Source organism: Osmia lignaria, chromosome 2, assembly GCF_051020975.1.
Source record: "Osmia lignaria lignaria isolate PbOS001 chromosome 2, iyOsmLign1, whole genome shotgun sequence".
NCBI classification, from domain to species: Eukaryota; Metazoa; Arthropoda; class Insecta; order Hymenoptera; family Megachilidae; genus Osmia; species Osmia lignaria.
The window spans coordinates 12,013,386-12,028,310 of record NC_135033.1 but is presented as its reverse complement, the minus strand read 5'-3'; the positions used below and the strand labels follow the sequence as shown (position 1 = coordinate 12,028,310).

At 36.4% G+C, this 14,925-nt stretch overlaps 1 protein-coding gene across 1 annotated transcript; it reads right to left on the bottom strand.

Annotated features, from left to right (window-relative positions):
- Positions 1–4,872: 4,872 nt before the first annotated feature.
- On the bottom strand, positions 4,873–13,682 carry LOC117606917 (cilia- and flagella-associated protein 58). Its single transcript, XM_034329948.2, has 11 exons — positions 13,544–13,682; positions 12,704–12,790; positions 12,199–12,327; positions 11,785–12,017; positions 9,963–10,239; positions 9,083–9,315; positions 7,327–7,738; positions 6,725–6,995; positions 6,090–6,604; positions 5,771–5,995; positions 4,873–5,610 (listed from the first exon to the last, which is right to left on the bottom strand). The coding sequence occupies exons 1-11, from the start codon at positions 13,592–13,594 to the stop codon at positions 5,338–5,340; spliced, it is 2,706 nt and encodes a 901-aa protein (XP_034185839.1). The 5' UTR covers positions 13,595–13,682; the 3' UTR covers positions 4,873–5,337.
- Between the last annotated feature and the right edge of the window lie 1,243 nt (positions 13,683–14,925).

Sequence of the window (14,925 nt, the reverse complement as noted above, 5' to 3'; positions counted from 1 at the left end):
GACAGACATGGTCGGACAGTAGTTATGGACAGACAGCAGACAAAGTTCAGAATTTAATGATAGGCACAAATGTGTCCGAATTTCTTAATACTGATAAAATTCGCAAAATCAATTTATTTAATTAATAACTATATATAAATAATTTATATATAGTATTTAAAAATGAACATCTAAAAAAAAACATATATATTTTTTCCAATATTTTCTAACAAATGCATATCCAAGTGTACCCAACATTTTCAACACTTACAGATTAATAATAAATCAAAGAGAAGATTTTATAAATGAGCAACGTGTTGATATCACAGTAATTAAATTCTAAATCTTTACTGGGCTGGAACATGTTAATTAATTCGAGGAAAGTAGAGAGACTAAATAATTACGGAGAACGATAAAGTGCGATAGCAGAGATTTTCTACGAGATCTGAGGGGACTTTAATTTGGAAGCTAACAAAATTTAATTAACCGTTCCCATAGCATTAGCCTCACAATACTAAGTTGCCCTTCGTGTGGCAAAGCCTGCAATATTGGCTACCACGGATATTAACTCGAATTCCGTGTACGACACTGACTGATAATCGATAATCGGTCGAAGATGAAATTAAGTTATCTACCAACGATGCACAAAGATAACATAGACCCTTTTAAAATTGCATACTGTTTGATAAAATACAAGGAATTTATAAGAATATCGTTATTTATTTAATCTTGTTATTATTAATGATTCTTAATAATTAATGAAATATTTTCTAAAATATGGAACAATATTTAGTAGAATTGGAAAAGGGCCTCGTACCAATTCCGTATCAAGAGGAGGTCTAAGGGGACCATTTACTTAAGGGTAGAAAAAGCGGTTCAAGCACGTACTTTGTTGCAGAAATTACTTTAATCTTGAAATGAAAGTGGAATGTTTCTTTGTGACATTTAATACGGAATTTCCTTCTGTTTTCCGCGCCACAGCCATTTTATGGTCATCGTAATTTTTTATGATCGCGAGTTGCTAGAAAACTTTGGTGATTCCACTGTTGAACCACAGCGAGGATGTATTAAATGTATACTTACTATGAAAATGATGAAGCCAGAAAAGTAAAAACTTCTTTGTAAAAAAAAAAAAAAAAATGAAAATTACAATTATAATGGAAATAGTTACCGGTGTTCATCGTCTATAAATTTTCAGATTCTAAAATCTCTGAATTTCAAAATTTCCGATTTCTTGCATCTCAGAATTCCAAAATTTCAAATTTCTAAAATTCTAAAATTTTTACGGGAGCTGACCTATCTCTTCGCTTCTAATTAAAGGATAAACGATTGAACTTTCTCAATAAAGAACATTCGTCAGAGAAATTGATTGAAAATTCCGATCAAAAATATTTTATGTTCAGGCAAAGCTCGTTTCTCTAGTTGTGAAAAAAAACGACGTTCCTAAAGTGTATTTTCAGAGTAAAGAGAGGCGTCGCGTGATATGTATTCATCAAACGGTACCGTAAATATTGTGCGAGCAAACTTTAACAATTTGCACAAATAATGCTTCTCGTTCTATTTACCAGTTCGATCCAGTATATTTCCCTTCGTTTCTGATGCTTTCAAATTTTCAGTGAAGACGAGCACCGCCAAGTAATTCCCCATGCAAAGCTTGTGTAAACAATCATTTTCACAGAGTTATAGATAGAGGAAAGGAGTTATAATACCTTCCTTTCACCTGACTATAAAAGTTTGAAGAAGTTTCAAATTTGTCTCCATTAAATGGAATTAAGGAAGCAAAATTGGACGAAATTTCAAGATGAAGTTCTAATCTACTTCTTTATTTTTCTTTTCTCTTTTTCAAGGAAATTACCTTCGAATTCGAGATACTCTAGTGGCCAGTACTCGGCTAATGGAACAACAACAGAAGAAAGCTGGAAGTTTTCAAAATATTGCTGAGATAGTTTCTCCTTTCAGCGCAGCTATCGAAGCCAATTTCAACTTTGAAAGGAAAGACATGTGACAGTAAATAAGAGCCGACACGGAAGTTTGTCGAAGGAAGAAAGTTGCGGTGTTAAAAAATTGATTCCTTAAAAACGTTCCGCAAAATTGAACACGTTGTATTAAAGAATAATATCAAGAATTTTGAAACGCCACCAAAGTGACACGCGTCGATTTTCCAGAAACTTTTAAGAAGTTAATAAAATATTTGCCAGCTAGTTCCTTTTTATTCACTCTCATCCATATGGAAAAATTGAAAAGAGCCGTCAAAGTAGAACCAATAAAAAAGAAGTACTCTTATCTCGAGCCTCAAATGAAAGCGTTACATTTTCTAAACGGTATCAGCTGGTAGAATAACCGTGATTCCTTTACAAGAACGCTTGGCGGACGCGAAAAAAGGCTGCTGCAGCCTGTTTGAATAATTGTGCAAAGAATGGGCCGGAATATGTAAGAGAAACGCGGCTTTGGTAAAAAGGGGTAGCAACGCGTTCTGGACGGACAAAAAAATGCACAAGAACCAGCAGGAATGCTGGTACGTTTCTCTGTTAGAGGAGAAACTAGCCGCAAAAGCCGTCGCTGGAAAAAAGACGTCGCCGCTGGCACGCGACGAACAAAGGATAATTTATAAAAGTCGCTTGCGAGAAAAAGTCCTTCTTGACCATCCCTCTATTTCGAAAGCAGATTAGAAGAATCGCCTTTTAAAATATTTGTTTCCCCAGACAAAAAGTGGAAGTGATAAAATGTCGATTGTGTCGATGGAATCCATAACACGCGATATTACCGTATCGAATGGAGTTACAGTCGAACCATAAGTAACGACTCTCCTCTGAGATTCGTATGTTATTTCCGAAAATCAACGAGGTCGTTGCGCATCCTTCTGGAAGAATTGAATCGAGCCGGATATTCGAAGGAAGTGAAAGACCTCAGATATTGGATTTTCTTGCCGGGGAAAGGCTGACGTACTCTCTCGAAAAATAACCACCCTCTACATAAAGACATTTTCTGTATAATTGAACTTCAACAATCGTTTCTGATCCTCAGGATATTCGATTCGAACATTTTCAAGCTGAGATTTCACGCAGAAGATAGTTTTTTTTTTTTTTTTTTTTTTTTTTCTTTTAAGTTGAAATATTATAGCTTTAGCTTATGGAATTTATGGAGGTAGATTAAAGTTGAAAAATGACTAGATTAGAGATTTCAGGCTTTCGTGGTTTACAGTTTGCACCGTGGGTGTAAGCTGTGTTCAACAGGAAAATTTTCCTATTGGATATGGTTTACGTTTGCAAATTTCAAAAATGAGAATTGAAAAATAACGAGGGTGGAAACAAATTTAATTAAACAAACTTCAAAATAAAATAATTAAATTTTAAATTTCGGAGTCATTAAAATTCACCAATATGATATTTTTAATCAAATTATTGCAAAAATATGAAAAATTATGCACCTTTTCAACAATAAAGTTTCATAAAATATATTAAAATTTGTAATGCTTAAATGAGCAAGCATAAATCTTTAAATAATATTGCACGTTAAAGCCTGGTAAATAGGAGGTCTATATTAATATGTATAATGCAATTAACTGGACAACGTACGATAGCACGCATCCTAATTCTGACAATTGTTCTACCTGAGCTCGCGGATTACACGGCTCTTGCCGATGCAATGTTAATCGAAACCTGAATTATGTAAACAAGGCGTGATGGTGCATCAATCCGGCAATCGTGATACGAATTTGATCAATGTACTGGGTGGTTCCTATACATTGTTATCCGGTATTACTACCTCGTTATCACTATACTTTGATGTCAGCACTGAAATCGAGATAATATCATCATTCCTTAATAGTAACAGTAATAATGTTCAATTATTGCCATTATTGCCACTATGACATTAATAAAAAATGTTGAAACTCTTATAAATTTCTCGAAGACCCATCTCTAAAAGTATCGAGCTCAATCAAGGATTCATCTTTCGTCTTCAGCTTATTGAGAATATTACTTTCGTTTCCGGAGAATTGTATTAAGGCTACTTTCAGCTTAAGCTTCTCTCTGCGTTTAAGCTCCGGCAAACGTCTATTTTGCATCCAGATTTTTCCAGGAACATAATTCTTCTTAATTACATTCGACTACTAATTACACTCGATACTATATTCGTTTATTACTCGTCTCTCCCAATGCGATTTCTTAGGCATCGAAGGTTCGATAAATTTCCTTAGTAAATTCAAAGGTCGTATCTATTTCGGTCTGGGATGAATTACTTTCATCTGAAATGGAATTACCAGCTACGGAACATCTCTAGTGGCTTGATATTGCTGTCCGCATGAATCTTCGACATCCGGCCGATCCTCCGGGGTGCCTTTAAGGACATCCGCGTGAACTTACACTGTCGCTACCTTTACCTACACCTTCTAAAATGATATTTCGTTCGTGGCTCTAAGAACATGTTCACGAATAATTTATACCTTTGACTGAAATTTCATTTTTTATCAGGGATGAGCAAAATTCAGGAAAATAGACTTTTTTCATCACGTCGATTGCCACGTCATTTGAAATTATAAGCAATAAATATAACAAAATATTTCAAAATTAAAATAATATTTCTAATATTTCTAATATTGTTCTTATTTTATTTGAAATTGAAAAAATTCAACACAGTCGCCTGCGATTGAACCATACCTGATTAAACGGAAAACGAAGTGGTTTCTTCGAGACGTCGTATACCTGCTTCCTCTTCCATTGGCTTCCTTGCTCGGATCATTGCTTAATTTGATGTCCGTTCGAGCAACGTTCGATTTACGCGTCGATGAACACTCCCGAAGCGTTTATCTGCGGTCCCTGCAATTGCTTTGGCTATTACTTGCCGCGTACCATGAACCACAAACTGTGCCAGACACAGTAGGAACGTTTCCAATACTCGGAATGGGGAAGGAAAGGAATGATTATAGGAAATTAATCGATATTAGTTGGTAAACTATAACGCACATCTGTATATATATCCCCGTATGAACTTGTACCTTCATATATTATTCGTATATCAATAGAAAAAGATATAACGACTTACTTTGTTAAATACCTGTTTCACTGATAAGGGGAAACGGAAAACAGACTTACCCTGGTAGTTACTGGACAGCAATCAGCAACGCTATATTCCCATGGTCGAGCAAAACAGAGACTGTGGTCGCAAATATTGACAGACATTAAGAGGACCGGGGAAAAACGACAGAGCAGAGAGCAAAGCTTCGAAAACACGAAAAGCACACAACAGAAATTCTGTCAAGTACACTGTTATATTTTCATTACAGTGTCGTATCGCCACCTTTGGCAAATAGAACGGGCTGCACCCCTTCCCTGTCACCCTTAGAAACCCCAATCGAGTTCATCTACTTGCAGAGTGTACGAGAAAACAGTTTCGCGGGGTAGGAGCTGCCATGTTAAAGCCTCCACCGCAGAATTTCTTTGCGGAACGAGTTACCACTGGTAGCATTGTGTCGCTGTTTCGTCTTGGTTTGAATTCCTTCGATTTTTGTAACTTTCGTTTTTGAGTGTAATATTTTTTCTTTAGATCTGTTATCTCGTTGTTCATCTTCTCCATGTCGACCTTGTAATCGCAGATCTGGACTTCATACATGTTCAATTCTGCGATCAGACACTAAAGAAATATTCTTATGAATTGGAGTTTGAAAAATTTATGCTTGAATTTTTTCTAGAGCTGCTGCAGACTCGCAGAATTGTTTAAAATATTAGAAAACTATAAAAATGGATATAAGCAGAAAAATTAAAAACGTATATAAAGAAATTTGTTGAGTTACCTTCATTTCTTCTCCCCTTTCACGCAAGGCTTTCTGAGTTTTATTCAGAGAAATCGCCACCTCGGGTCCTGGGTGCTGCGACAGAACTTCACGAAGATTAGTGTACAATTTCTCCGTATCTTTAATTTTCTTTTCTTTTCCAATTATATCGTGAGCCATTTTAATCACTCGCTTTTGAAGAATTTGAGTTTTCCTCAACAATTCATAGGTGGAAGGATCAGAACCCTATTAAAAAGTCCAGAAAAACGGATTTCATATTAAATATCGATAAAACGTTTTTCGAAAATTTCTTCATTAACAATAATAAAGATCGATATACTTGAAGTTTTCTCCATCTATGAATATTCAATGGAGTCTGTACTTCCTCTTCCAGTGCCATAACCTTCAGCCTCTCTCTGGTTAAATCACGATTCAAATGAAATACTTCCTGACGTAGATCACTCATGTTTTCTATGTTCTTCGTCAACAGAGTATTCTCTGTCCTCAGTTTGTTCACCTCTAGTTTCAGCAATCTAATATCTTCCAACCTCTGATTGTACTGAACCTCGCCACGTTGAAGAGTACCGTGCAACACTTTTATTCTGCTATACTGAAGGCTCAATTCGTCGTTTCTTCTGACTAATTGGGTGCCAATAATATCCCTTTCGTTCATCACGGTATCTATGTCCTTCTTGTGGCGTCCTATGTCTGATTCTGCCTTCGCGATTACCTGACGAAGGCTCTTCTCTTCTTCTTTCATCTTCTCGATCTCGCGTTTCAGAGCACTCGCGTCTTTGCGAGCAGATTGCAGTTCGATTCTTATGCCTTCCTTTTCTTTTTCTACCTTGTTGCGAACTGGAAGACAAACGATAGCGTGAGAAGTTCGAGTAAAGAAGCATTAGAGAGATCTTCTCAGCATTGGGACGTAATGGTATTTTATGTTTGCCATAAAAATAAGAAATGAAAACCACGTACGAAATTCTTCTTTGATCAGGTTGGTCTCCTTCGTCACGATATCTTCCTTCAACTGCTCGATCTGATGGCTAAGTACTGACAACTTGTTCTTCAATTCCTGTGTCTCGTCCTGTGACTCTACCAAACTTTTGCTATACGCGTTTCTTTCAGCACGGACAGCCTCGAATAGATTCTGCTGTTGACGGTATTTTGTCTCAGCTTCTATTAACTTCTTCTTGTAATTCGAAATCTCCAGCTGCTTTAGCTTAATTTCACTTATGTGATCCTCCACCTGTTAACGTAATCGAAGATGCACTCTGAATGCAGTGGTACGAGTCAACGATTAATGCGCCGTAATGTTTAGAGGGAACTGCTAACAGTGTACAGATTCTAATAAATGAAAATTACATAGTGAATAATAATTTTATAATGGTATAAGAAAATCTAAAAATACATTCTAAATTCAGTAGTACAGGTCAACGATTGGGCAGTCATACATTTTATATAGAACTAATCACGCAATATAAATTTCATTTAGATACTTTTCTTCAAATATCGTTGCTTTTAAAGTATTAAAACATATCGTGTTGAATATTGCACTACACCAAATGATAAAAACTCACCTGATATGCCAAGTCCTTTATCGTCTGACTATGTTTTTCCCTCTCCTTTTCAACCGTCTGCAGTTGTTTGGTCAGTTCCATGACATTTCGCGCTGTATCGTCCAATTCAGCCTCGATCTTTCGCCTACCGTAGTCGCTCACCACCAGCTGGTGGTTCAGCCTCTTAATTTGTTCTCCTAGGGTCTCCTGGTTACGCGCCAGGATGTTCTTCTCGCGCAACAGAACCTCGATCTGTTGCTGTTTGTCAGTATACTGCTTCCGGTGTATCAGCGTCTCTTGTTCAGCATTTCTCATTGATATCAAAGCTTGCTTCATCTGCTGCTCGAAATCTGATCGTTCTAACTCGAGTTTCTGTAACCGTTTCGTTGTGGTACCCGCGTCGGATTTCATCTTCGTCATCTCTATTTTCATTCTGCAACGTGGAAAAGTAATAATATATTTAGAAAATTATCTATTTTCTTTGGGAAGTTGATTACACGACTCTGATTAATAAGAACCCTCAGACGGTCGAGCCGGGTCAGTTACTACTCTGTCAATTACGATCTATTAATTGTTAAACGAAAGAATTTCATATTTCATAAAATAATATTAGCAAAGCAAAAGACTAAAATCTTTATTTGAAAGAGTTCAACTGATCACAGATCAATGAGAAAATTCTCCAAGTAATTAAGTTCTAATTCAATTAAATTTCAGCCGGTTCCCAATTTAGCTTAGGCAATCTTCTAAGTAAAATGAAATTAGCATTTCACGTGCAACATCTCACGAGAAGGATAAATTCGAAAAGGAGAAGCCAAGGAAATTTAATGGAACATGCACTGGCATTATGATGTTAAATTGCATTATGGTAATGAAGAGTAGCAAACAGTTCTAAATAATAGCACACATTATATAACAAATTGATCCTGTTATTTGTTCTCGTTGCAATGCTAAGGAAAGCGGCAGAACCTCTGCATAGACCTAATAATTCAACCTAGTATTATGCGCTCTAACGATCGTTAATTTAAGACCGTCTTCATTGTTGCATTCTGAATGTACCAAAGATACATATAACTGCTGCTTATTTATAAATAAATTAGAGCTTAATCCTTTGAAAATTATTTCTTCTCGCAGACCAAGGGACAAGAAAACACTTTTCTCCTCTTTGTATGCAAAAAACTGTTATCATTTTGTCAAAGGAAAGAAAAATAAGCGCGATTCTTGTCAACAATATCCCCGTTGTATCCCTGCGAAATACAGAACGATTTGCATAGCAATTATACGTACACCGCGTACGTATCGACGTTGCATTGTAATGCAAAATTTAATGGAAAATAAATTTCCTCCCTGTGCATTGCAACTAGCAATCGGTATCGGTCGTCACGAATATAATTTCGCAAATAACCCAACGAATAATGCTGCTCGAATTACCCGTTTCGTCGTTGCGATCAATTACGCTTCTGTCGCGACTGATATTTTATTAACGTGAAACGAAACGATGCATTATGGGTTACGTGACAGTTAACTCGTTACGTACAACAATTCACATTTATTTTTTTTTAAAAGATTTTAATTAACAAGAGGAGACAAGTGGATAGAAGGTTGAAAAATATTAGAAAACCTATTTTGTTTTATCTGTAGAAATTCATATTAAGGAGTAAAAACTACCCCCTTTACTACCCTCTATTACTCCTATATGAAAAATATTCATAGTATAAGAACATGTTAATAAATTTAATGAGATAAATTTAATGAATATAATCAAGATAACAACAGTTACTTGTGTAACGCCAGCTTCGTTTCCTTCAGCTGCTTTTCCTTCGATGCAATGTCCTTTTCAAGATTTTCTATTTGAGTGTTCGCGTTATCGAGATCCGTCTGAAGATTCGATTTTTTTACAGACAGCTTGTTTATCTCCTTCTGCATTTTCTCGCTGGATACTTTATGCTCTTTCACTAAACTTTCTAGCCTGAATATGTTGTCCGCTGCTGCTTGGATCGACGAATTCGCAGCCTAGATAAGTTCAATTCTGTAATTAATCTCAAGTAATGAAGTTGCTAAAAGTCGTCATAATTTACATAAAATATTAATATTTTCAATGAATCTCAGTAGTTATGAAAGGAAGCATTGTTCTCGAAAGTGGAGAAACATTAAAATGTAGTTTCTTCAAGTTGTCAGACGGCACTTACTATCTCAACCTAGCAGAGTCGCTTCGTTTCTGTTACCTGTCGCGAAACTTGTTAAACTTTCACGTGAATTTTGAGGTCGTAGAACGAGGTAGCCGAGGAAGATGCTATTTGTTTGATTTTCACTCGGAAAAAGCCTGGGAAGGAGGCTGGGAACAAAAGTTTTAAGTGCGAAACTCGCGACTTTCTCGTCGGATACGAGTCAACATGGAAGTTCAAGTTTTAAAATAGTAAGGCAAAGTTGAACATTTATTTAACAAAACTGAAAAATTTAAAAAAGAAGAATTGTATGTCGAAATGTAGTTATTTATAAAAATGATTCGTTTTGTTTTTCTTTTTTCTTTCTAATACATGCCAATAAACATTTCATTATTTATTTATTAATTTCTCTGATATTATTGTAACTTATAATAAACCATGAAACTATACAACGTGGTTAGAAATTAGTCAGCAGAATAATCAAGAAACCCTTACATGGAGATTATCCGTTTTTGCAATAAGCTCCTCTTGTAGATGTTGTACCTCATCCTGAGCAATCTGCTTGGCTCGTCGTTCTTTCGAGATTTCACTCAGCTGGGTGTCCAGGTTCTCCTGCATCTGCTCTATCTGATGGCCCACCAGGCTGTTCCTCTTCTCAAGTTCGTCGGTGTACGAAGACATGTTCTTCAACCGTTCCCTCAACGTGTCCACCTCGCTCGTCAGTTTCTCCTTCTCCTGCTGAAGCATCTCCTTTTGTTTGGTAGCTGTGCTGCTACAAGATTAATTGAATTGTTGAATTTAACACATTCGCTGCGAATCATGTAATAATTACTCGAATTCCACTGTAGATAAATCGAAAGATTAAAATTATTAACTTGAATGGTGAGCCCCGATTCTAATTTAATTTTCTATTGTTTTCATTTTCTAAATTTTACTTTTTTGATGAATTCCATATCCCATAATTTTTAACTCACGAAAACATTTAAGAAAGAAGGTGACAAATGTGAAAAGAAGTGATAGAGAAGATGAAGCAGTTCGAAAGCAGGAGCAGAGAGAAGACCGTGAATAGGAGAGGACGAAACCGTCGCGTCGGTTCCTATTAAGCAATTACAAAGCTGTCGTGAGAGAAGCATCGATCGAGTGTTTCAACCCTTTGCGACGGAGTTGGCCGGAAGTTAAAGACAGCCTCTGCCAGTCCTTTGTCTCTGTTAAACCGAGTGAAACGAAGCACAACATCTTTATGGACCACCATGCCACAACCTACGGTTCCGTTGGAACGGAATTGCATTTCTGACCGTGTTGACTAAACAAAGAGACCTTTATTGGACACGCTCCTTCTTGCTCGAGGATTAGTCTCTCAGGACATCCTTGTGGCTTCAACGCGATCACGATGCACCCACACACACACCATCGATGCCATGATGACGATGTCATTTATTCAACCTGATCACGTGAACCAACCTACAGGAATTGGAGCAAATTTAATCCTCGACATCCGTTGTACAATAATCAAAGACAAATAATTGGAATATGGTATATAATTTGTTTATAATATATCTTAGGAATGAAGCACAGAAGAAGAGAGAAATTTCCAAGTCCCCAAAGGGAATCTTCATTTAAGAAGAAGATGATAATATAGACCAGAGTGCAATAGGGGTGTAGCCATTAAAATTGAAATTTACCTTAAATTTCGTTAATTAAACATCTATTTTATATAATTTCTAATTTTCAGATTTGTTGATTGCCTCTGGCAAACTGACCCTTGTACTGAAATATGGATCTCTAAAGGATAATTTAGCTTCCTGTGGCGCACCACAGGCTTGAGGCTATCAAATAACTATCCTAGAGGCATGGAATTTGTTCAGATTTCACCTGGATTCATACACACACGTACATACATCTTTGCTACCGATAATCCAACGATCTTCTTTCGAAGAGGAAAATTGCTTTGTAAAATGATCCTGCACGTTCGTTCGTAGAACGTGTTACGAAATTAGATTATTCAAGCTTCCCGCAGACACGTCCCACGAAGGATTATTTTGTCACTAGGAACTTTATCCCCTTTAACCGGATTCTCGTTCGACGGTTCTGCATAGTGATCCCAAATACAAGCCTCAAAAGTGGGTCGAAATTATTTTCACTTTGGCGATATGTATTATTAATTAAAACTGTGATTGGAAATTTCCTTGGGTTACTTTAAAATTATTCAAAAGTGGTGAAAGATGAAAGATGAAAAGTGGTAGAGCAGTTACTTGCAACGAAAAGGCAGAAATGGTGTGAAAATGTGAATGGGTAAAATAGCAAAGGAGAGACTTACTCCTCGCCAGCGGCGAGCAGTCTGTTCTTCTGAGCGATTTCCTGGGTCAACTGAGTGACGTTCAATCGCAGGTTCTCGATCACTTCCTGTGCATTCTGTTCGCGCGTGTGAGCCGCGTCAGCTCGCCTCGTCGTATTCATCACCTCGAGGTTCAACCTCTCGATCTCCTCGTTGTTGTTCATGATAGTTTCCGTCAACTCGCGAATTTTCTCCTCGTTCGCGAAAACTTCCTCCTGAAATTACCAGCTTTCGGTTAGATTCGATTACCTTTCACTTCGAAACTCGACAAGGACTCTTAAAGTGTTCCGTAACACCTAAAATTTCACCATTTCGATAGGAAAGATCGAAATCAAAATTTCGAATAAAATATTTTAGAATTTTTACTTAATTTTTTATTTGTAAGTGCAATTATACCTGCAGTGCATCATACTTCTCCGTCAGCTCTTTTTCCGTTCTGTGCGCATTGTATAGAGATTCAAAGAGAGTGGTGTATTTGTCTTTAAAACGAACCAATGCTTCGTTGTCTTTTATTTCCCCCAGCGCCTAAGGAACAAAACCACTGATATCATTTCAATGCATCAAGATACCTCATCGTTAGTAAATGGAAGTGTAGAAACTCTGCAACTTATTCATTACCCTTTTAATTGACAGTTATTGTTTCGAGAAAAAGGATCTGTGAATACAAGTCAATCTGGATGCTTAATTTAAAAAATTTTTTAATTTCAATATTTTAGAATTTTAGATTTCGAAAATTTCAAAGAAATTTAGTCCACCATGGGAAAAATCCTAGTTGAACCAATGATAAAACTTGAGGGATGAAACGGTGACGATGAAACACGCGATATCGCGTGATCGGACGTTTAACGTTGACGTTATCGGACAAGAAGAAAGAATGTTCCCGGAAAGAGAACCTCCTCACCTTCTCGTACTGCTTCTCCAGAGTACAAAAGGTGCTGCTCGCCGAGCTACCCTCCGAAGGTGCCTCGCTGTCCTCGCTCCCATCGTCCTGAAACGTGTCATTCTAGCAAGGTGACAGGACACATCCATCTCGTCGATCCTTACTTTTTCACGATCCTCGTCACCCAGCCGCGCCACTAACCGTCGGTCTACCCCCAACTAATCGCGTCTCGTACCCGATAAGACCGGGTCCAGCCGAAATTTACGAGCGATTTCTTTTTATTCGCGACACTTTACCAGCCTCGCTAATAAATCGTAGCCAGGACACATCGATTACCGGCCACTTACTCGAAGAACCTCGAAAGATTCGTCCTTCGACAAACCGTCTCGCACGTTTTATGATTTATCTGGATTTTTATTATTTCGCGATATTGCTCGTCTGGATTTTCATTGTTTTTATACTGTGAGACTCCATGCTATCTTTTTCTTTTTTGGCTTTCTTTTATATCGTCAAGTTATGGGATGGTTTTTTTCAGTTATCTTATGGGTTCTTTTTAGGGGTTATTAATATTTCATTGGAGAGCAGTGGTCTGTCTATTGGAGATTGATATTGAAGTAAGGAATAAATAAAGATTGTAAAAGAAATTTCTTATTACCCTTTTGACAATTTACATGGCAGTCTCACATAGAAACTCATCATTGTAAAAACTTTTAATAAGTGCAAGGAAAATGATAGTTAAAAACAATGTTATCCAGTAAAGCTTTAAATGTCGTTTTTAATCTTTTATTAAAAGATTTCTTACCGCTGATAGTCGCGCGGTTAGGTTATAGAAACATGAAATAGTTGAATTTTAATAACAACATCAGCTTGCTTTGCTGTTCCATCATCTTTCTCGTTATTGTCATTATCCATTTTCACAGCTTTCTCAAACAATTCTTGACGAGATATGATTAATTAAAATCAGTTAATATAAATCAAAAGTGATCTTTGTCGAGGGTCGAGTTAGAATTGATTTAAATTTCACGTTGCTGCAGCAATTCATTTGTTTTTTTATCTACTGTGTTGTTTAAATTGATTTATAGTTAATCTTGTTCTACAATAATTCTTTTCTTAAATTTATTTTTATTTTAACAGATTTTTTGAAAGTATCTGACAAGCCCTTTAAGATTCTATTTTAATCTCAATTATTTATTAACACTACCAAGTCTCTGTTCGAACAATTATCGTTAAATAAAATATAATTTTCTAAAATTATTTAACATAAAAAGATGTACTTACGTCTAAACCTGCGTTCATCTCCATGTCCATCATGATGTCGGATTTCGATCAGAGCTATAATTAATAAAAAATAGTGATTCGTATTAAAAGTAAGTTTACCCAAATTTTTAAATAAAACTAACGAAATACAGATTGCACTATAAACTTTCCCTATTTTTTATATTTAATAATTTATTAATCCAAGTTATCTTAAAATAAAATATTAATCTCGTATTGAAACACTACTGGGTAACAGAAAAATAATATTGAGTGGAAGAATGTGGTATAGAAGCGACTTTTAGTATCGCGATTTCCCTTATTGACTGGTATCCATGGAGGCGTTCTTCAACCCCCAAACGGCAGAGAAGGGTTAATAGTGACCTAGACCTATAAAAAGCACCCAATGCTACTTCAACTAAGACATTTGTACAGGAAGATTCACAAATTGACTACTCCTCGAAAACAAAGTCATGTCCATTCTTGTTGGATCTGTAGTCACTGTTACAGTGATGAAAAATATTTAACAATTTTGCTAACTTTGGTTGGCAAATATGAAACCTACTTCTGTACAGGAGTCTATACAAAAACGGCTCAAACTACCGGGTCAATGCGTTACCGATCGATTTTCCGAAATACCGGAAGAGTAACGTCCTCTATCAAGAAACAGGGAAAACTACACGACAATTTACCGATTGCCGAAGGAACGATCTATAAGTCGACAACTTATCGAATGCCAGCGGGTCGGACGATAAGTCAGTAACTAGTTTCAATTTATTCCAAATAGACAGCGCCAGTATTCCGCTGTTTCGGAAAATCGATCGGTAACGGGTTGAATCGAAGCACTCTGCTGTTATAATACTTTTACACTTTTTACTTTTTACTAGAACAGCACCGATAGATAATGTACCTTCATAATGTACCTTAATTATAGAATTAATTTATTAAAATTAATATAGGAACATCATGTAAATGTATAAAAATGCACC